Consider the following 21,744-nt stretch of genomic DNA (forward strand, 5'->3'; position numbering starts at 1 on the left):
CAAGAAGGTCTTCCCACCCCGGTGGCTGTGCCTTCCCCTCCTAATGCCTTAATCCAGCCCTGATCCGCGGCGCCCCTGGGTCCTGCTGACCTTGCAGACACCGGCCCCGGGCAGGACCCGGCTGGGCACCACGGGGCACAGGGCACCGCAGCCACCCACCCATGGCCACCTTCTTCACGGCAGCCCTGAAGAACCTGCGGGGGGGCGAGGAGGAGCCCAAGGCACCCCCCAAGGACACCAAGGCGGCCACTCTGCCCAATGGCATGTCCCGCGACGAGTTTGAGGAGTACCAGCGGCAGCTGCTGGAGGAGAAGTAAGGCTTTGCCGGGGCTGTGGGGTCCCCACACACTGGGGCCAGGGTGTCATCCACCTGCCTGGATGGGACGGGGACAGGGAGGCAGGGGATGGGAGCAGAGTGGGTGCTCAGCGATCCCTGCAGTACGAGAGTTCCCAATGGTGCAGGAAGTCCCCATGGGTGCTGGCACAGGGGCTCGGCACACTGCAGGTGGCCAGGGGCAGGTGCCTGGTGCCACCCTCACCCCAGCACCCATGGAGCCACGGGACAACGGGCACAGCACGGCCCCGCTCCCCTGATCTGGGTGATTCGGGGGCCTCAGTCGGGACAGCATCAGGGAAGCGAGAGGCCATAGGAGCAGCAAGTCCCTGCCACAAATGTCATCACTGGGCTGGAGGGGCAGGATGCGGCCCCCGATGACTGTCTCGTGTGGACCTTTGCACCTTTGGACGGGTGTAGCCACGCTGCAGGGCCGAGGTGCAGGGTGATGGGGGGTGTTTGGCTGGGGCAGGGGTGACAGCGTGGCGCCCGCTGTGCAGGATCGAGCGAGACAAGGCCTTCGCGCACAAGAAGGCGGAACGGGCGGCCGTGCGCATGCACCTGCGGGACAAGTACCGCCTGGCCCAGGTAGGGACACACGCGGGGTGCCCTGAGCCCCCCCACCCTCCCCGATAGCCCTGGGCTGGGTGGCTGCTGTCCTCCCCCACCACCCTGGTCCCCTGGGATGGGAGATGATTCCTGAAGAGGGCAGCAAACAGCTGCTGTCTCCGTCCATCCGCCTGTCCGCCCGCACACGTGTGAGCCCAGCATTCCCAGTGTGGGACTGGGCAGCCCCAGCAACCCCGGTGTCCCACAGCATTCCCACTCCTGGGTATCCCAAAGGGACCCTACTCCTCCCTGTCCCCCCCAAGGCTGGTGGCACCCGGTCCATCCGCGGCCCCAACCTCTCCCACCCGTGTGCAGGACGAGCGGGACGATGCCCAGCTGCACGTGGCGGGCGGCGCGGTGGAGCTGCCGCAGGAGCTGGCCGCCATGGTGCGCGGCGAGGAGGAGGAGGAGGAGGAGGAAGAGGAGGGGGCCTTCGCCTTCCTGACCAAGCTGCGGGAGATCGATCTGCCAGCGCTGCGGGGCCGGGCGCTAGGCACCGTGGACGAGGTGAAGGAGAAGTGCTCCCTGATGTAGCGCCGGCACTGGCAGAATCGGGCTCAGCCCCAGGGAGCGGGCGGGATGTGGGCATTGCGGGTGCCCGGTGCTGCGTGCCATGTGCCCCAACGTGCTGCCTGTGTTTGGGGTTTTCCTCCCCCAAATCATTCCCTAGGGCTTTCTGGGGCACTGGGCAGGGACACCTGGGTCCCCTCCTGCCACACTGGCCAAGCCCCCAGCGTCCCAGGTGCCACCCCCCAGCCAGGGCAGGCAGTGGTCCCCAACGCTCCTGCCACATCTTTCACCAGCCTTGGGGTTGCCCACACTGTTTGGATCAATAAAAGTGGTATTTTGCAGGACTGGTGCTTGTGCCATACAATGCTGTCTGCGTGACCCCCACCTGCACAGTGCCACCGTCCCCAGGGCTGCCCCATGGGTGGGCAGGGCGGGGACAGGGACACCGCTGCAGCCCCCCCGTGTCCCCATGCTGGACACAGCCCCATGCCCAGCACATTATTACCCTTGGTCTCCACAACCCCAACCTGCAGGATCCGTCCCCAGCTCCTGCAGGAGCCCCCAGGCACAGCTGCCCCCAGCCGCACGCAGGAACCAGCAGGACCCGGTGTCCCCACCCAGGGCATCCCCGGGGACAGGGTCCCCGCTGCCTCCTGCCCACCCCAGGGGCTCCCCACTGCCGGGCTCAGCAGCAGCGCGGGCTTAAACGCCGCCACGCGGGCACCCGCGCCGGAAGGCTGCAGGCTGCTGAGATCACTAATACCTGCCTATTTTAGTGAGGTCTAATCTGCCTGAATCGCCTGTCCCCGAGGGCTAAGCTAGCTGAACCCTTGTAAAATGTACCACCAGCACTGGCCCCGAACGCCACCGCCCCGCTGGAGCCGGCCCGGGAGTCACGCTGTGTGTGCATGAAAGAAAGGACGCGCTGAGCCGCCTCCGTCCTCCCCACGCCGGGGCCATCTGCTCCGGAAAGGCCCGCGGGGACGGCGCTGCTGCGGGCTGCCCACAGTGGCGGGGCCGAATCCGGTGCCGGTGGGGTGGGCGTCACGGCGCAGAGCCCGTTGGCTGCGAGTGCCGCAGGTCTCAGCCACCCCGGTGGCATGGGGGGGTCCCTGGGTGCGTGGTGCTCGGCCCCTCGGGTCCTGGTGCGAGGGGCTGGTGTCTGCTGGAGCATCCAGGCGTGGCCGGTGGCACTGCCGTTCCCGCTGTCCCCACCATCCTGTTGTCACCACTGTCCCTGCCACCCCTCCTGTCCCTGTTGTCCCCACCATCCAGCCATTCTGCAGGACTCGCAGCATCTCCCATTCGGGCACAAAAATCAATCCGTTTTGATCGGGATGGGGCCATGTCTCCCCAGCGGCCCCCAGCCAGCTCCTGTTCCTACCCCATATCCCCGCTCTCTCCGGGTGCCAGCCTGTGGGATGGCGGCACCAAGGTCCCCAGGCAGCCCGGCCCTGTCCCCAGCCCAGCTCCCAGTGCTCCCAGTGGGGCTGCGCGGGGCTCCCAGTGCCGGCTGGGATCCGGGTCAGGACCCTCTGCCAGGTCTCCCTGGCTAATCGTCCTGTCCCCCCCCGCCCCGCTGTCCCCACACCGCCACCTGTGCCTCGGCACCCTTTTGGGTCACCCCTGCCGCCCACCCGCCCGCCCCAGGCCTCTTAATGAACTAAAAAAGTGACAAATCCCCGGCAGAGCTGGTCACGTGCGGCCAGCGGCCCCCGGCCCCGACCCCCGCCCCGGCCCCACCGCCCCGGTAAGCTGACGCAGCGTCTCTAAGCGTTAGCAGCTTTGCCCGCTAATAGGATTAGGGAGGTTTAAAACTGTCATTTGAGTGAACTAAACCCCCTGATACTCTGCATTGCACCTTCTTAACCAATTTGCCTTCAATTAGGGTAATTGGGAAACTAGCAAAGAAGTATAGCATTAATATTTTAAAGTGATGAAGCGATTACGGGCCTTGGACGAGGAAGCAAATCAATTTGCTATCTGCTCCTAAAAGGCAATTATAATCATTTGTCAAATCAGCCTGCTGGCCTCCCCCGCCCGTGTGAGCCAACACCTTAAGGCGGTTTAGCGGGGCCGGCTCCGCGCACACGGCCCTTGTGGGTAAATCCAAATCCGGGCAGCTGGGGCGGCTGTGCCCGCGCCTCGAACCAGCCCACGGGTGGTCCTGGTGGGGTGTCTTCAGGCACAGGGGGCTTGGGGGGCTTGGTGCACTTTGGGTCACTTTGGGGCTTTCGGAGTGTTGGGTATCTCTGAGAAGCTCCATGAGGGTCCGCATGTGCAGGTCACCCTGGTGGGGTCCTCCTGGGACAGCTCTGCTTGTCGCGTCCCCATGCCTGTGCCAGGAAGCCACCGTGGGCCACCAAAGCAGGGGACTGGGGTCCTTTCGCTGCCACTAGGGTGGCCCACGCAAGGGCACATTGGCACAAGGGCCAGCTAAAGGGGCCCCTTTGCGCCCATGTCCCCACGGCCTGGGGACGTCCCCACCACCCTCCAGCAGCACTCAGGGGTGCTCCTGGAGCTGGAACCCCCCATGCAGGAGCGGGCAGCAGAGGGGTCCCTGTGGCACTGCCCGGCGCAGCAGTGTCACCCCGTCCCCAGGGGGCCACATGTCCCCAGTGCAGTGCCACGCTGTCCCCATGATGCTGTCAGCCTGTCCCTGCGGTGGTGGCACGCTGTCCCCACACGGGTAGCACGCTGTCCCAACAAGAGTGTCACGCTGTCCCCAGGAGCTGTCAGACAGGGCAGGAGGGTGAAGGGAGGTGACACAGAGATGGCTTTAGGGTCCAAGCCCGGACACAATGGCGGTGGCAGTGTCCCACCGGGGGCAGCTCCATGGGCTGACACGGGGGGGGGCACGCGGGACCAACACCAGGGCTGACTGAAAACCTTGTGGTTACATTTGGCATCCGAAAGGGGAACTGTGCCGAGGAGAGGAAGGGAGTGGGAGGAAGCTGAGATGGCGGCCGAGAGCTGCAGTGCTCGCAGATGGAAGGAAGAGGCTGTTGGGAGAAAGTAAAAGTGAGCAGAGAACGAGAAGGGCAAAACCCTGCAGAGGCCGGGTGGGCAGCACGGGGAAGGGGCTGAGCTCAGGCAGCACTGAGCCCCAGGCACCCGGAGGACCTGGGTGGCAGGGAGGGGACCCCGTCACAGTGCTCACAGCCCCCACCCGGCTGGGGTCCCCAAGGGACGCAGGAGGGGGACACTGAGGGATGGTGTTTCTGCCCCACCCCCCCCCCCAGCCCATGGCCAAACCCCACGGATAGCCCCAGAGTGGGTCCCCCATGCTCTGTCCCCTTGCCTGGTCCCCAGAGCCAGTCCCTGTGCACTGCCCCACGTCCACAGCTTGTCCCTGTGCTTGGTCCCCATGGCTGATGTGACATCCGTGGATGGTCCCATAGCTGGTGTGACATTCATGGACGGTCCCACTGCCGGTGCCCACAGCTGGCCCCATGGCTGGTCCCCATGGCTGTTGTGACGTTCATGGTGGTCCCCATAGCTGGTCCCCAAGCCTGCCATCCATGGCCGGTCCCCACGCCTGGCCTCCCCCTGGCCCCCACACCCACTCCCCGTGGCTGCCCACGGTGCTCGCCCCCGGGGGCTGGTCCCCACGCACCTCTCCCCGCTCCCGGTGCCACTGCTGGATGTCACACCTGTCCCCATGCCCGGTCCCCATCGCCCGTCCACACCCAGGACCCAAGCATGCAGCATCCCAAGGAACCCATGGGGGCCACACACACTGCCACCAGGGCCACCCCCCAGTCTCCGTCCCCTCTGGGGTGGGACACGGCCACTGGAGCGTCCCCACCACAGCAGGGCCGGGCACGGGCTGCGGCCCCCAGGCCCGTCCCTGGGCCGCGGCGCTGGCAGAGCCAAAGGAAATTGTTTCTTTCCCTCCTCCCCCCCCATCCTCTGCCTTTCTTCTCCTCGCCCCGTGTTTCTAATTCTTTTTCCTCTCCCATAATGAGGGGATTACAAGGAAAACTCCAGCAGGACGCCTTTGTGGGGAGACAATCCGAGCGGGGAAGGCAGCGCGGGGCTTTGTGTGCCCGCGGCCCCCCCAGCCTGCCGGGCGCTGGGGGGACATTTAGAGCAATTACTTGTCCAGAAAGTAACTGTCAATCATTCTTAGAGGGGAAGGCCTCCAATTAATAACCTCGTCTTAATCCTTTGGACTCATTTCCAATCTGCGGGGCCTTGGTGACATCTGCAACACTAAATAAAGATTCTCCCGAGCCTTAGCACGGCGGTTCTGTGACAAATAAGAAGACTAGAGGCAACTTTGGCTGCCAAGCTGCAAGATTGGTGAGGTTGAGCCGCTTGTTTGGTTCCCAGGAGGGGCCGACAAAGTTAAATACTCCTGGAAAAGCCGAGTTGGGCCCAGCAGGTAACACCGTTTTATTCGAATTCGGGAGAAAGCGCCGGGGGAAGATGCTCCAAAGAGAAACGGGACGGCCCTGGGGTGCGCCCGTGGCCAGGGCCGGATCCTGGGCCCTGCCCCGGGGGTGTGGGAGTGGGTGCTGGGTGCCCCAAAGCTGCCTGCTTTGCACCCCTGGTTGCCCTTCGGTGTCATGGCACCGAGTGCCACTGCTCCTGGTGGGCTCTGCGCTGCCGGCTCGCGCTGTGCCGGCTGCCATCAGGGTCCAGCCCCGGCCCCGGTGCCCACCGGCACCCAAAGGGGCACGGAAGGGGAACGGGTGCTGGAGCAAAGCGGGACGGCCTCAGGCAGGCTGCAGCACCCACGGGCCACGGCACCGCCCGAACGGAGGGTTTTGGTGCTTTATTCATCTCGCCGAGTCTTTCTGGCACTGGGAGAGCTGGGGTTTGCCCAGTTTGGGCACATTACTGCCTAGTTCGGGGCTTGTCGCCGTTGCTGTTTGCTTTTCTGGTGTCTGTGGTGAGGAGCAGACAGCTCCGCTCAAGCCTGAGGCTGCAACGGGTGCGGGCATAAAGCAGCGAAACGCTGCCCTGGCACTGCCCAGTGCACTTTTACAGCCGAAACCCCCAAATTGCTGCCGGGACCACCACGGCCGCGGGAAGCCCTCTGGTCCCCGACGAGCCCAGGCGAGCCGCCCTGCCGCCCAGCTGGGTGTGCATCTGGGGGACGGGGGCTGCGGGGTCCCCTTGAGCTGCCGGGTTTTGGGGCCAGCAGCGACACCCGGGACTTCTGGCTTGGCCATGGGGGTGCATGGACGGGGCTGGGGGGAGGGGGGGGGCACCCGCTCTTTCGGCAGGGACTTCGGGCACCCATCAGAGTGACACAGCCGGGGAGCGGTGCTGGGGAGCCGGGGGGCCGTGCTGTGATGCCGCCAAGGATGAGGTGGGGCGGGGGCAGCCCCGGGGCACCCACAGGCTGCAGCGCTGCCACCCCGCTTGGCGGGTTGTGATTTTCTGTAATTCCCATGTTTGTTACTCCTGCTTTTGTTTGGCTCTGTTATTTTTTCCGTTCTTCTTTTATCGCCCTTGATTCCTGCTCCCACTCCAAGGATTTGTTTTCCTCTTCTTCCTGTTTTTTGTTGTTGTTGTTGTTGTTGTTGTTGTTTGTTTGTTTGTTTTCTTGGCCTCCTTTGCTTTTGGGTGGGGTTGGGAGGTGCTAGGGGCTGCCCCTAGCCTCAGCCCTTTTCTGTCCCCAGCCCCTGTTGCCCAGCTCACCCCAATCCCTGCACCTCTCCGTGGGGTCCTGGGGGGGGCTGCAGGTGCTCACCCCTCTCCCCTCTCCTTGCAGGTGTGGAGCTGCGCAAATGAGAAGCGGGTGAGCACAAACGGGATGGCGGCGGGGGTCCCGTCCCCTCCCTGTTTCCCCAACCCCAGGACATTCCACGACCCTCGCACGGTGACATTGGGGCCCTGCTCGTCCCAGCGCCCAGCAGGGCACCCCAGCACTGCGGCACTCAGCAGCCTGGGTGCCATGAAGGGACTGCTGCCTGGGGCAGCGTGGCCAGACCCAGACCCAGCCAGAGACCTCGGGGTGATGGGGCACCCTGCGTGGGGCCGTGGGGTGTCACCCAGAGCCAAGCACGTGTGGCACGTGCTGCATGCGGACCCTGTGCATTTACTGCATGCGCTGCACATGCAACACACTGGCAGCGCTGTGCACTGCACATACCGCACGCACAGCCCCTGCGCGTGCACTGCATGCGTTATATGTGCTGTGGACACAGGCACTGCACACACTGCACAGTGCGCACATTGCACACACACGCTGCATGCTCTGAGCGTGCTGCAAATGCCTTGGGCAGTGCACACAGCCCCTGCGAGCGCGCTGCATGTGTTACACACACTGCACACAGGGGCACTGCCCAAATTGTGCAGTGCACACACGCTGCACATACACAGTGTGTGCTCTGAGCATGGTGTGCATTGGGCAGCGCACACAGACCCTGGGCATGCGTGGCACACGTTGGATATGCTGCACATGCTGTACACACGGACGCTGCACTTGCTGCACACCTGTGTGCACGGTGTGCACTGCACGGCACGTGCTGCATGCTCTGTGCGTGCGCTCGCTGCATGCACTGTGTGCACTGAGCACAAAGGCACTGCAAGCACTGCGCACAGACACTGCACGCACGCACTGTGCACTGATTCATGCTGTGCCCACATGTGCATGCACTGCACTCCTCGCACACCCTGTGAGCTGTGCACTGCACATGCAGACTGCACGCTGCACCCGTGGCACATGGACACTGCACACTGGGCACACGCTGTGCACTCTGCATGCAGTGCATGTGCAGCACAACCCCCACACACACATACACACACGCTGCTCGCACACAGGCACCCACTCAGCACAAGTCGCACCCTGCGCTCCGCGCACGGCACGCTCACACCTCGCTGTGCACACCCCCAGCATCTACACCTGCCTGCAGTGTGCGTGCATGCTGCCGATTCACTGCACGCTGCACCCTGCACATGCACACACACAAACCATGCACGGCGCACGCAGACCCCCTGCGTGTGCATAGTGCCAGCAGCCCCCAGCTCCCCCCACCAGCTGCCCACCCAGGATCCCCAGTTATTCCCTTAGCGAATTAATTGATTTTCCCCCTCCCTCCCTGTGCCCGCTTGGGTGTTTCCTGAATTTTTGGGGCGATGCAGGGCCGAACACCTTCCCCTCGCAGAAACACCCCGGGATTATGGCTTTTTGCCCGATTCCCGTGTCTGACCACATCCCCGCGGTGGAAAGGGGCCCTTAATCCCTGGCGAATACCACAGGAAGATTTCAGAAGCTGGATAAAAAGCTTAAAGATGCAACATTGTAAGGGTTGAAAACGCTGATAAACATGCAGAAAAAAGGATATTAGCTGGGGGACGGCGCTGGGCCGCTTTTGCCCTGCCTGGGGACTAGAATGGGTTCCTGCAATGATGTGGGGCTGGTCTCAAGGGACAGAGCAGAGGAGCGGGGCTGGCAGGGGGACCTGGCCAGCTCCGGTCACCTCCAGGCCAGGCAGGGAGGGGTTTGCATTGGTTTTCAGGGCTGGTGGCTCCATAAAATTCCCACACAGGTATCACGGGGCTGGCCCATCCTCCTGTCCATCCGCTTGTCCCTCTGTCCCAGCCGGGGTGCATGGAGGGGGGGTTCCGATGTCCCCACCCTCCCCAACCCCTCCATCCCCTCGCAGGCGCCGAGATGTTCCTGAATAAGTGCGAAGGGGATCTGGGCGAGCTGCGGAAGCCGGGGGACGGCGAGGGGACCCCTCCTGCTGCCGCCGAGGAGGAGCAGCCCAAGAAGAAGCACCGGCGGAACCGCACCACCTTCACCACCTACCAGCTGCACGAGCTGGAGCGCGCCTTCGAGAAGTCCCACTACCCCGACGTCTACAGCCGCGAGGAGCTGGCCATGAAGGTCAACCTGCCGGAGGTCCGCGTGCAGGTAGGGGAAGCACCTGCTGGCCATGACGTGTCCCCTGGGTGCTGGAGGGCTTTGCTCGGTGCCCAGCTCTGTGCCTCAGTTTCCCCGTTGCTCAAGGCAGGGGCAGGGGCACAGCCACGGGGTGGGCGCACAGGGCCGCGCCACCTGTCCTGCGTTGCTCCAAGTGTCAGGTCTCTGGGCTGGGGTTTGGCTGTTTCCTGCTCCCCAGGGGCTCCCCAGTTCAACCATTGTGTCCCAAGGCTCAGTTTGGGGCAGGGAGATGGGTTTTGGAGATTTTTCCCCCGCTGCACAGAGAGGTCAGGGATGCTTTTGTGGGTCCAGCTGGTCCCATGGGAAAGGAGAAAACCCTCAGTAGCTTGTGACCACTTGCAGCTCCTCAGAGCCAGGAAAGCTCAAAATTCTCATCGATTTGGGGATTTTAGGCTTTTCAGAGCATGGGGCACGGGAAGTTTTGGCTTCCCAGGCTGCAGCACAAAACCCTGCCGGGGGTGGGGGGGAGGGGGTGGGCTCAGCCTGGAGCAGCCCCTGCTGTGGTGAGGGTGCACTCCCTCCTGCCTCTGGGTCTGAAAGCCCAAGAAAGGGCAGAGGAAACCAAAACGATCAGAAGTGACAGAACAACTGTGAGATGGCCAGAAAAGCAATCCACTGACACGTGAACTGAGTTTTCCAGGCCTCAACTCCATTCCTTTTTGCACATCAAGCAAGTCCAAGCCAATGTGGCCTTTTCCTTGGAGCTCCACACCACGGGGACGCCTCTGCTGAGCTGCCTGAGCAGCGACCAGTTTGCACCAGTATAGCCCAGTAGGAGCCGTCCCCTTCTCAGCCCAGGGGCTGACACCTGCTGCCTCTTTGCACTACAAGGCAGGCTGGGCTGTGCCCCATGCTGCTGGGGACTCTGGGGACGTGGGGACCAGTGCTTTAAGCAGCAGCTCTTCCCAGGTCCGGGTGGGTTTTAGTGCAATTCAGCTTCTAAGAACTTTTACCGAGTGGCTTTTGGACACCACGCAGCGTTGTACCGACAGCGTGCGGTGTTGCAGGGCCAGTGGGAGCGTCCCCACAGCGCAGCAAGAGCAGGGGCTGCACGGTGCCACCGCTCCCGTCCCACGCCAGAGATGGGTTCGGTTCCTGGGGTTTGCAGGAGAGGCTTAGCAGAGGTGCGTGGTGTGACAGGGACTGCTGGAGCCACGGGGGACACAGCACGTGGGCACCCTGCTGGGGACACCCCACGTGGGACACAGCATGTGGGGGCATCCCACCTGGAGCACCCTGTGCGGGGCACCCTGCATGGGGCACCCCGTGTGGGATACAGCACAACGGGGCACCCTGCATGGGGCACCCCGCACGGGGCACAGCACGGGGGGCACCTCGCACGGGACGGAGCACATGGGGCACCCTACACAGGACTTAGCACGTGGGGAACCTTGCACGGGGTGTGCCACATGGGGCACCTGACATGGGACATGGGACACAGGGCACCTGAAATGAGGCATGCCACATGGGTACCCTATATGAGACGTGCTACATGGGGCACCTTGCATGGGAGATGCCATATGGGGCACCCTACACAGGCCACAGTATGTTGGGCACCCTATAAGGGACATAGCACGTGGGGCACCCTATAAGGGACACAGCACGTGGGTCACTCCCCGTGGGGCATGCTGCGAGGGACAGGCCGGGCATGGGGCGTGCACCCTGGGATCACTCTCACTGTCCCCTGGCAGGTCTGGTTCCAGAACCGGCGAGCCAAGTGGAGGCGTCAGGAGAAGATGGAGGCCAGCTCCATGAAGCTCCACGACACCCCCATGCTCTCCTTCAACCGGCCGCCCATGACAGCCAACGTGGGGCCCATGAGCAACTCCCTCCCGCTCGACCCGTGGCTGACGTCGCCCATCTCCAGCGCCACCCCGGTGCACAGCATCCCCGGCTTCATGGGGGCCCCCCAGGCCCTGCAGCCCCCCTACGGCGGGCACTCCTTCCTCAACACCCCCCCGGGGATGGCGCAAGGCATGCAGCCCATGGCCCCCGCGCCCTACCAGTGCGGCCCCCCCTTTGTGGACAAGTACCCACTGGAGGACGTCGACCAGAGGAGCTCCAGCATCGCCTCGCTCCGCATGAAAGCCAAGGAGCACATTCAGACCATTGACAAAACCTGGCAGCCCATTTGATGAACGCTTCCCCGCCTCCCCGGCCCCCCCACTGCCCCCCCCCCCCAAGGCTCCCGTCCCCAGGCCGTGTGACACCGGGGGTGACAGCGGGATGCTCAGCAGGACCAAAGCCAGCACGGGGCAGGGACGGGGCAGAGATGCTGGGCTGTGGCTGCACCGCCCCCGGACCAGCACCGTGGGCACAGGGCAGCGAGGCGGGGTGCTGGCGGGACCCCCCCCCCGTGGGGAGCACCCCAGCAGCCACCCACGTCCCGCTCAGCCTCCCTCGTGCAGCCGCGCACAGAAGACCCCAGCCCGGGGCTCTGCAGCCCTGCCCTTTATCGTTAATGTTGGGTTTGTTTGTTTGTTGTTTGTTTTTTTTTTTATGCTGCAGATTTGAACACAAATGAACAGAAATGCTTTAGTTTCGTAGGGAATATTGGGGGGGGGGGTGGAGGGGGTTAGCTGCATGGGGGCACAATGCTGGTTGTGCGCCAAGAGACGGGTGTACTGCGAGTAAAGAGATGAGCCGAACGGGTGCGTCGCACTCGAGTCAGGCACTGCCGCTAGCCGGGATGCGGGAAGGAGCTTTCCAGGGAAATCGGCTTTTCCCTCGCCCACACTTGGCATCTGCAGGGAAAATCCGCCGTCCCGGCGCACCCAGCCATCGCACGCAGGGCTCGGTCCCCACCGGGTGACCGGATCCGTCCCCGCCGCCTGGCTCCGCGTCCCGGCTGCTTGTCAGGGGGAATCTGCTCCGCCGTCACTCCACGCTGCGCCGCCCTAATTGCTCTCCAGCGGTGCCGGCGTTCGAGGCACAAAGCTGCCGTAATTGCCGGGCAGGGAACGGCCCCACGGCCCCCAGTGGGGCCCACCAGGAGGGGGGCAGTGGGGCAGCAGCGTCCCCGTGGGGTCCCTGGGGGGGCCATGGTGCCAGGTGGGAGCAGGGAGAGGAGGGTGGCGATGTGCCGTGTCCCCAGCCTGGCCCCGCAGTGACACCGGGGAGGGCGCATGGCCGGTGTCACCGTCACCGGGCAGCGAGGGCCAGCACGGCCCCAGTGGGGATGAGCGAGCTCAGGATGGCTTTAGGAGGCTCGTGGTCGGGACAGGCAGGGGCTGGTCCAGGCAAACGGGTGTGCTGTCACCCATGGAGGCAGAGGGGACGCTCCTGGGAAAGCAAGACCAAGAGGAGACCTTTCCCCAGAAGTATTTCCTGCTACAGAACCAACAACTACCACGACACTGTGTCCCCACCTTGCCTCCAAGGCCCAGAAGGGAGCAGACCCTGCTCAGCACCAGCACCCCCGGCCCCCAGCCCAGCCCCAGTGGGTCCCAGCCCCTCGGGAGCCCCAGGGACAGCGCTGACGTCCCCACAGCCCTGGTGGCACTGGGGTCAGGTGGGAGCAGCGGCAGTGACACTGGGCCAGCCAAGGCGCTGACCCCAAGGGGACCCGGCTCCTTGTCCCCGTCCCCCGGCTGCTGCTGCTCGTCTGCTTCGTTAGTGATAATTAAACCTTTAACAACCCATTAAACGCATAATCAATGCTCCCCCGGCTCCCCAGCCCAGCTAATGGGACCGGGCTTAGCTTAACCGGCCGCAGGCAGAGGCATACTCGGGCCGGGAGATAATGAAGCAACGGCCGCGGAAGTAATGGGGTTTGATCTGGGGGACGGGTCGCGCTGAATGGGGGCTGCGGTTTTCGCATGACATAATTGCAGAGGCTGGCGCCAGCCCCGCCGGGGCGGCCGGGCTCCCCTCGGCCCTACGAGCACCAACAAAAGCTGGCTGGCGCGGGGAGGGGGCTCGGGAGGGGGCTCCCCCCCCCCGAATCCAAGCCTAATTGGGTCAGGGGGGCCCCCGCCGCCACCCAAAAGCGCAGGCGCATCGGGGCGAGGCCGGCCTTGGTGTGCCTGGGTGAGGACGCGTCTCCTCCGTGCTGTCGAGGTGCTGGGTGTTATACAAATTATGTAAATGAGCTAATTTGCACATGGCCGGTGGTGATGCTGTGCGGGGCCAGGCATGGTGCCCGGCGGTGCTGGGTGTCACCGCGACAGGGCTCGGGCACCCCTTACCCCAGTGCGAGCCTCGTCGCTCTCATTAGTGCAGAAACAGGCGGTGTTTCTGGCCAAAAAAGCCTCCTGAACACGAAGAACCATGAGAAGTGCTGAGCTATCTTGCCTTCACTCTTTTATTGGTGTTTTCCCCCATTTTAGACCCAATGGAGACATTGCAGATGCTGGCACATAGGGCCGAGCAAAGCACGCGTACACCCTGTGCCCCCATCTCGTGCATTATGGAAAAAAAAAAAAAAAGCAAATGGCGATTTTTCCCCCAGATTTTATCCATACCCTGAAATCTTTCACGGCCTGGCCAGCGCTGGCACTCAGTGTCCCACTGGGAGCACTGGGGGGCCAGGTGGGTCTCCCATGGCCTCAGGGCTGCCTCCCAGCCAAGCAGGAGCCCTTTGCTCCCCCCTAATCCTCCCCTCAGGATTTGCCCCCTAATCTCCTTATTTCTCTCTATTTCTCCTAGGCCTGAATGAGCCCAGCCCTGCCCCGGCGCGACGCCTCGCTCAGCCCCCTGCCTCCGTCCCCTCCTCGCCCCATGGAGCAAGGGGCAGTGCCACCGCCACGCAAAGTGGGCCCGGCCCGGCCACGGGGAGCCCCGGGGCTGGCGCTGCCCTGGGGTGGGGGGTGGCACTGCCGTGCCAGGGACAGCGTCCTGTCTCTGGGGGTGGCAGTGCCACGGCAGGGGACATGGGGCCGTGTCCTCTGTGTGGGGCTGGCAGTGCCGTGTGGCTGGGGCTGGCATTCCCTGTACATCTGTGGGGTGGCAATGTGCCATCCGTGGGGCTGTCCCTGTCCAGGGCAGGGGGCAGTGCCCTGTACCTGAGGCAGCACCGTGCTGCCCCCCCCCAGGTGCCAAGCAGCGAGCCCCACATCCCTGGTGCGGGGCAGGACAGGGCTCAGCCCCTCAGCACCCAGCTCCGTCCCCATCCCCTCTGTCCCCTCCAGGCCAGACGGGGCACGAGGTGTAGAGCGGGGGCCGCGTGTCCATCTACAGGCTGTGTGAGCCTGGCCCCTTGGGGCTCAGGTTCTCCTCGGGGGTGTTTCCCCAGAAGTCCCCCGCCGCCCCCCAGCTCCCCGGGGGCGAGCTGGAGAGGGGGCTGACGGAGCTCTCCAAGGGGGGCTGCGAGGCGGCGGCGGGGCCGAGGCGCAGGTTGAGCTTGGCGATGAGCGGCTTGCCCACGCTCACTGCCCGCCTCTCCTCCACGAAGTCGTCCATGCCGCGGTAGCGGTACTGCAGGCACACGGTGAAGGCCAGCTCCTGCTGCGGGGCATGGCAGGGTGGGCACCCGCCCGCGGCATGGGGACGGTGGCTTCATTCCCCCCCCACACACGCAGCGTGACCCTTACCCGCAGTTTCTGCAGGCCGCAGAGGCGGCTGTAGAGGCAACAGGAGGGGCAGCCGGGGCTCCAGGAGGGTGACAAGGGGCTGCCCACCTCCTCGGGGCTCTCCTTGTTGGTGCACTTGAGGTCCACGTCCAGCTCCTGCCGTGGGCGATGTGCGACTGTGGAAAACCCACAGCCCACTGGGACCCCCCATCACCGCCCTGCCGAGGGTGTCAGCACCCTGCCCCACCTCGGGGATGTCGGTGAGCTTGGCCACGCACTCAGTGACGTCCCTGGGGGCGGCCAGGATGCGGGTGTAGATGATCATGATGTTGGAGAACTCGGCAGCGAAGCCCAGCTGGACGGTGACGCCGCAGCTGAAGTGCAGGTGGCGGCTCTCCGGGAGCACTGCCGGGACAGCGAGCACGGGGCTGGCACCTCCTCGGTCACCACCACAGCGGTGACCCTCGGGGCAGCCCCGGTGCCAAGCCCAGGGCTGGTGGTGCTGCACCAGAGAAACCCGGTGGGCACTGGAGATGCTGCCTGCCACCTCGCCCCACATCTCGGGGCCGTCCCCTCCACGTCCCCACAGGTGCCAGCGCTGGGTGCGGTGGCCGCGGTGCTCACCGTGGGCCTTGGCCCACTGCAGGTTCCTGGCAGAGGTCTCGTCCCGGCCCGGGGCACGGATGGGGTCCGTCAGCGCTCGCCTCTCTGAGAGGTTGCTGCGGAGCTCCAGCGCCTGGCGGCCCCGCGTGATCTCCAGGGTGCCCATGTCTGCGGGGGGACGAGAGGTACAGGGGGGTCGGTGGGGGACGCTCCCACCCCCAGGGTCCCCGCTGCTCGCCACTCACCCTCGGCCACCTTGTCCAGCAGCACCGTGATCTTCTCGTCATCCAGCAGCCAGCGCTTGAGGAAGCTGACGAAGACGCCGTTGGAGAACTCGCCCTGGCTCAGCTCGTAGGCTTCGGCGTCTGCGCACCTGCGGGGATGGGGCAGGGGTGGGCTCCATCCGTGGGACCCCTCCATCCACGGGGGGCTGCTCCAAGAACCAGCCCCCACTGAGCCCTGGGGAAGCTCAGCCACAGTGCCGTGGCCAGATCCTGGATGCTTAAAGCATCGTCGGCCCAAATCCCTGTGCTGCAGAGGAGCCTCGGTGCTTTAACCCCCTCAGGCACTGCCCAGAGCTGAGCAGGGCTGCGAGCATCCCCCATCCCTGTAAGGGACTGGGGGCTGCGACTCCCAGCACCTCCAGCATCGACCGGGGGGAGTTGGTGGCCTGGAGCAGGATGTGGTACAAACGGGGCTGAGCCCCATCCCTGCTCCAGGCCAAGGCAGGATGTGTCCCACTGGCCCTGGAGCGAGGAAGACAGGGGCACCACCAGGGCGGTGGAAAGGGGACCCACGTGGCGTAGCCGAAGACGATGTTGGCCGTCACCTGCAGCGCCCCGACCTGCGGGATGATGTCGTCGTTGAGGTTCCTGTAAGAGAGCAGTTGGGCAGAGCTGGGCGCTGTGAGAACCCTTGGGGGGGTGCAGCCCCCCAAATCCACCTGAGGCACCCCAGACCCTGACCACAATGGGATTAAACTGGAGCAGTGACACTCAGGGCATCCACACGATGCCACAGCTGGGACACGGGGGACACCTCGCTCTGCTCCCCCAGGAACCAGCACCCATGGGTGGCAGGGACCCCGTGCCAGGACCCCGCTCTGTGCCGGGGGGCTCAGTCACCTCTTGCGGCACATGTCGAGCAGGAAGATGTTGAGGCCGGTGTGCCGCTGCTGCATGCTCTGTAGCACCCGCTGCACGCACAGGCAGTGGGCGGAGGTGTAGGAACTGGGGGCGTCGATGGGCACCATGAAGCTGTTGCCAAAATTTTCGTAGCCATGCCCAGCGTAGTAAAGCAAACCTGGCGGGAGGGGACAGCAGCGGGTCACGTCCCTCCTTGCACGTCCCCAAGCCTCAGGGCCCCCCCCAGTCCTCACCCCAGGCTGTCCCCGCTTCTCACCCCGCCACCCCCAAACCCCACCAGTGCAAGCCCCCCCAGTTCCCCCTGAAGCTGCCCCACCGTAGACGCCCTTGTCGAGGAGCAGGAGGAACTCATTGACAGCCATCTGCATCTCGTCCTTGCCCAGGTCCAGCAGCGAGACCACCTTGAAGTCGAGCTGGCGCAGGAGGGAGCTCAGCGCGTGCACGTCCACCATGGGCGCCTTCAGGTGCTTGTGGTGCAGGTAGCGCATGTTGCCGATCAGCAGGGCCACTTTGTCGGTGGCTGCCGGGACAGGAGAGGGGCACGCTCGGGTCGCTCCTGCTGTCCCTGCCACCCCTCCTGACATTCCCGGTGTCACCATGCACACCAGTCCCTGCCTCTCTCCCCAGGGTGTTGTACCCATGCTCGAGCTTGGCCAAGCAAAGCAGACCTCGCGGGTGGCAATGGGGACAGTCACAGCCCCACAGGGTCCCCAACCCCTCGTGGACGGGCTCTTACCGTACAGCTGGTCAGGACTGCCGGGCTCTGGGGGGCCTGGAAAGAGAGAAGCGTGGTGGCATGGCCCTGAGTGCGGTGCCCTGAGCAGACCAGCAGGGACAGAGCCACGCCACCTGCACCTACCTCCGTCCCCATCCTGCCAGGAGCCTCCAGAGGCGAAGAGCCGTGGGCCTGGGGCAGCACAAAGGGCAAGGGGGGGTTCAGAAGAGAGGGAGCAGGGGCACACGGGGGCTATGGGGCTGGAGGGAACCCCATTTTGTAGCGCCCAGACAGCGCGGTGCTGAAGCCCCCCAAAATGTGAGGGAGCAGAGAGGCCATGGGAGGACGTTGTGGGGGTGAGAAGAGCCAGGAGAAAGACACGGGGTTGGGGACAGGGGACATGGAGGTTGCCCCCCTCCCCTCACCGATCTCCACGTCCACCTCCTGGCTCCACACCTCGTGGAAGAGGTTGAACACGCGGCAGGAGTAGCTGCCCCGCTCGGCCGTCGTCACCAGCTGCACCTGCCAGCGGGATGGAGAGAGGAGCTGGGGCCACCGTGCCACGGTGTGCCATGCTGCACCACACCACGCTGTGCTGCACCACGCTGTGCCGTGCCATTCTGCACCGCACCGTGCCATGCCGTGCCGCACTGCTCCATGCCATGCCGTGCCGTGCCGCACCAGGCGAGGGGCCCCACGGTACCTGGAGCCGGGGCGCCCGCGCACCCTCCACGGGACGCCGGTTCCTGAACCACTGGTACTGCGGCGGCGGGTTGCCGATGGCTCTGCACTCCAGCAGCAGCGTGTCCCCCTCAGCCAGGCAGCACGGCTGTGGCTGCTGCAGGATCTGCAGCCCCGCCATGGTGGGGCAGTAACCGCTGGCTGGGGAGGGGACAGGCAGCAGGTCTGCCAGGGGCCACGGCAGGGCTGCGCCGAGCCACCCGGGGCTCCAAGTGACGCCCTGTAGGAGCCCCCCTGGTCCCGCAGGCGAGCGATGCCTCGCGGGTGCCAGCACAGGGACGCAGACCTTGGGGCCCACCTGAGCTAGGGCTGCTGCTCCTCTCCACCTGGACGTGGGCCCACCTGGAGAAGGCGAAGGCAGCCCCGCAGTTCACGCGGCAGATGAACCACCGGGGTGGGCCCGGCGGGGCGGCCGTGTCGATCACCAGCTCCGGGGCCGTGGCTCCGGGCACCTACGGGATGAGGTGGGGGGCTTGGACAGGGGCTCAGGGTGGGGGTTCGGCCAGGGAGGGGACCTGGGGCACTGGCTTGACGTGGCTGCGTGGGACTCACCTCCTGCTTCCCGCAGAACCACTGGTAGGCGAGCCCCGGCGGGCCGGTGGCCCAGCAGGTGAGGGACACCCGCGCGCCCTCCGCCACCACCTGCGACTCCGGCTGCACCGTGATGCGGATCATGTCATGGACTGCGGGAGAGGGAGAAGAACCCGGGCTGGCCGAGAGCCCCATCCCGCACCGCCCTGTCACACCCGGCCCTGTCCTGTCCTGTCCCGTTGTGCCCCATCCCAGTGCAGCCTGCTCCGTCCCACCCCGACCATCTCATCCTACCTCACCCCATTCAACGCCACCCTGACCCACGCCACCCCAGCCTGTCCTGTACTTGGCGTTCTGCACCATTCCTGTCCCATCATACCCCGTGGCACCTTATGCCATCCCCTCTGCTCCACCCCAGCCCACCCCGTGCCGTCCCAACCCATCACACCTCATCCCATCACGGCCTGTCCTCTCCCAGCCCCTCCTGCCCCACCTCGTCACACATGGTCCCATCCATCCTTCCCTACCCCATCCCACCCCACGCCACCACATCCCACCCTGCTGCATCCATCCCATCCCATCCCATCCCATCCCATCCCGTCCCGTCCCGTCCCATCCCATCCCGTCCCATCCCCAGGAAGAGCTGCCCCTCCTCTCCCTGTGTTCCTCCTGCTGAGCCCCCTTCCCCTGGTGACCCTCTCCAGGCCCCCCAGGCCCCGCCGCCATCCCTACCGGCGCTGCTGAGGACCTGGCAGGCCTGCGCGTGCCCCATCCTGTCCAGGCAGCCCAGCAGGTACTTGAGGGTGCAGTCGCGCTCGGCCAGGAGCTGCAGGAGGCACTGCGTGGGGCTGCCGCGGGGCTCCAGCACCTTCAGCGAGCACACCTCCAGCTCCTCCTCGCTGCGGAGCGCCCGCAGGGCTCAGCGCCGCAGCCTCCCCCGGGACGGCCGGGGCTCAACACGGGAAAACGGGGACACAGCGGGGCGGGCGGGGGCCGCGGGCGCCCCTCGCTCGGCCGTGCCCCATCTCCTGCCCCGTCTCTGCGGTTTGTCACCCAGCAGGGGACAGAGGCCCAGCTGTGCCTGACGCAGGGTCCATCCTGCTCCTACCTGCACTTGAAGCGTTTCTCCGCCCCGGCCACCTCGGCCAGCTTGCGCCAGCCCCGGCTGGCGTTGTCCAGGAGCTCGCAGAGCCGGGCCACCACCTCCTCGCCCAGCGAGCTGATGGGCAGGCTCCAGTCCCCCATCCCGTCCCCGCCACCGCCTGCCTGGGGGTGTGGAGGGGATGGGACATCAACGGGTGACGAAGTGACAGTGCCTGTGCCCCACCGGGCACCCTCAGGAGCTGCTGGCAGGTGGCCCAGCGCAGCAACGCTGGCACGGGGACGGAGAGCACCGGCGCCAGCCCATTGGTGTTGTGTCACCTCCCTGCACCATCCCGGGCTCTGCAGGATCCGGCCACCAGCCAAGAATGCCACAAGATCCCCCTCTGTGCCCAGGGGACGAGAGCTGTGACAGTGGCATGGGGACCCTGCTGAGCCCCTGGTGTTGGGCAGGGGGCCAGGGCCGCAGTAGAGCAGCCCCCAGGACCTTGGCAGGATGAGGTCCAAGGAACTGGAAAAAGGGGATGTCCCCTGCCACCTTCCCGTCCCTTTAGGGGACACGGAGGACGGGCTCATCGTGGAAGGCTGAGCACGGGTGGGACAAGGTACGGCACAGCCTGGGCACCCCGCTCCTTCCAGCACAGACAGCGCGTGGCGTCTGCACCTCAGGGGTCGGGAGCAGCCCCCTCACTGTCACCAGGCCCCGTGGTGGTGGCTCTGGAGGTGGCCTGAACCCTGCTGGGCCACCAAGAGGAGCCCTGGGAGATGACAAGGGGAGTGGAGCACAGAATCCGAGCCCTGGGGGCAGGAATTGGGCACCAGGCACGGGGACAAAGGGCTTTGGCAGCGAAGGGAGCGCAGCATCAACCACCCTGCCCCTTGTGCATGAGCTGCCCGGCTCTGCACGGGGCCCGACACCCAGGAACGCGCTCCCTCCCCACCGAGCCACCCCACAGGACCGGCACATCCATGATCGGGCGACGCTCAACCAAACAGCGGGGCTCTGACACGGAGGGCAGGGACTTGCTCATCCGCTCTGCTCACCCTCTGCTGGGTTTGGGGGCCCGGATGCGCTCGGGGTGGCGACAGGGGGTCAGGGGGACAAGCGCTGGGGTGGGCATGGAGAGGACAGAGCCTGGAAGGCGCAGGGCACTCACCTCTGGCACGGCCTGGCCCCAGCCTCAGGGCAGCTCCTGCCGGAGGAGCCTGCCTGGAGCCCTCAGCTCTGAGCTCGGCGCGCACCGAGCCCCACGCAGAGGAAATGAAGGTTAAAAACAAAAGCTCTCCCCCGCACCACGGCATGGCACTTCTGCTTTCCTCCACCGCTTCCTGTGCTGCAGAGCGTGGGCGTCACAGCTGCCGGGGAGCTGGGCATGGCCCCGTACCAGGGTGGCAGCGGCCCCACTGCCCGTCCTGCCCCTGCGGCACTGCACAGGCAGGACTGGGGCCAGGGGGAGATGCTGGACTCCACCAGGCCGAGGACGCGTGGGGAGGGGGCAGCAAAGCCCCTGGTGCTTGGGTAAGATGCAGCTGCAGACCCTGCTGGAAGGCCAGACTGGAAGCCACAACTTCCCCAAGGGGAAGGGGCTCGGCTGAGCAGGACAGACGTGCCCCCCTCCGCTGCGCCCCCCAGCCCATCCCACTCCCTCGGGATGCTGAGCCAGAGGAGGACAAGAGAACATGGGGTGGTGGTGGCGCTGCGAGCCCTCCCACTGCAGAAGGGGCTGAGGCGTCCCCTCAAACTTGCTCGCTGCACCCACCAGCGCCCCCAGACCCTGACTTCCCTCCTCTCGTCCCCCGGGGTGCTGGCTGCCACCCTGACACTTCCCTCCTGGGGGACACGGTGACACCAGCGGAGTCGCCCCCACCCCAAGCCACTGCCCTCCCAGCATGGCCTGTAAGCCCCCATCATTGCAGCGCAGACTGACAGAGGGAGCGGGAACGATTTGGCAGCTTTGGCTCCCTCTGTGAACAATAAATGGAGCTTCTGCTTTAGCAAAGACACCAAGAATTTGGGGCCTCGATCCTCCGCCAACCCTGGG

General features: G+C 65.4%; 3 protein-coding genes across 8 annotated transcripts; 2 read left to right on the forward strand and 1 right to left on the reverse strand.

Annotated features, from left to right (window-relative positions):
• Positions 1 to 161: 161 nt before the first annotated feature.
• Positions 162 to 1,759, forward strand: LOC106045636 (complexin-3-like). The gene is made up of 3 exons (XM_013196239.3): positions 162 to 313; positions 835 to 922; positions 1,259 to 1,759. The coding sequence occupies exons 1-3, from the start codon at positions 162 to 164 to the stop codon at positions 1,475 to 1,477; spliced, it is 459 nt and encodes a 152-aa protein (XP_013051693.3). The 3' UTR covers positions 1,478 to 1,759.
• A 3,688-nt stretch (positions 1,760 to 5,447) lies between these two features.
• RAX2 (retina and anterior neural fold homeobox 2) lies at positions 5,448 to 11,723 on the forward strand. The gene is made up of 4 exons (XM_066983996.1): positions 5,448 to 5,840; positions 7,179 to 7,205; positions 9,076 to 9,326; positions 11,048 to 11,723. The coding sequence occupies exons 3-4, from the start codon at positions 9,084 to 9,086 to the stop codon at positions 11,489 to 11,491; spliced, it is 687 nt and encodes a 228-aa protein (XP_066840097.1). The 5' UTR covers positions 5,448 to 5,840; positions 7,179 to 7,205; positions 9,076 to 9,083; the 3' UTR covers positions 11,492 to 11,723.
• Positions 11,724 to 13,641: 1,918 nt separating this feature from the next.
• Positions 13,642 to 21,666, reverse strand: LOC106045683 (mucosa-associated lymphoid tissue lymphoma translocation protein 1-like). Of its 6 annotated transcripts, none has more exons than XM_066983979.1 (17): positions 20,860 to 21,666; positions 19,710 to 19,867; positions 19,350 to 19,500; positions 18,623 to 18,753; positions 18,369 to 18,522; positions 18,033 to 18,211; positions 17,755 to 17,851; positions 17,474 to 17,521; positions 17,351 to 17,386; positions 16,931 to 17,134; positions 16,594 to 16,771; positions 16,267 to 16,341; positions 15,715 to 15,842; positions 15,491 to 15,637; positions 15,114 to 15,271; positions 14,888 to 15,022; positions 13,642 to 14,798 (listed from the first exon to the last, which is right to left on the reverse strand). In XM_066983979.1, exons 1-17 carry the CDS (start codon positions 21,002 to 21,004, stop codon positions 14,529 to 14,531), a joined length of 2,394 nt encoding a protein of 797 aa, XP_066840080.1. In that variant the 5' UTR covers positions 21,005 to 21,666; the 3' UTR covers positions 13,642 to 14,528. The 6 variants fall into 6 exon arrangements, with proteins under 6 accessions (XP_066840080.1, XP_066840079.1, XP_066840081.1 ...); XM_066983978.1 differs by having other exon boundaries at positions 13,642 to 14,801; XM_066983980.1 differs by having other exon boundaries at positions 13,642 to 14,801; positions 19,334 to 19,500; positions 20,860 to 20,986.
• Positions 21,667 to 21,744: the final 78 nt, after the last annotated feature.

This window comes from Anser cygnoides, chromosome 27 (genome assembly GCF_040182565.1).
Source record: "Anser cygnoides isolate HZ-2024a breed goose chromosome 27, Taihu_goose_T2T_genome, whole genome shotgun sequence".
Lineage (NCBI taxonomy): Eukaryota > Metazoa > Chordata > Aves > Anseriformes > Anatidae > Anser > Anser cygnoides.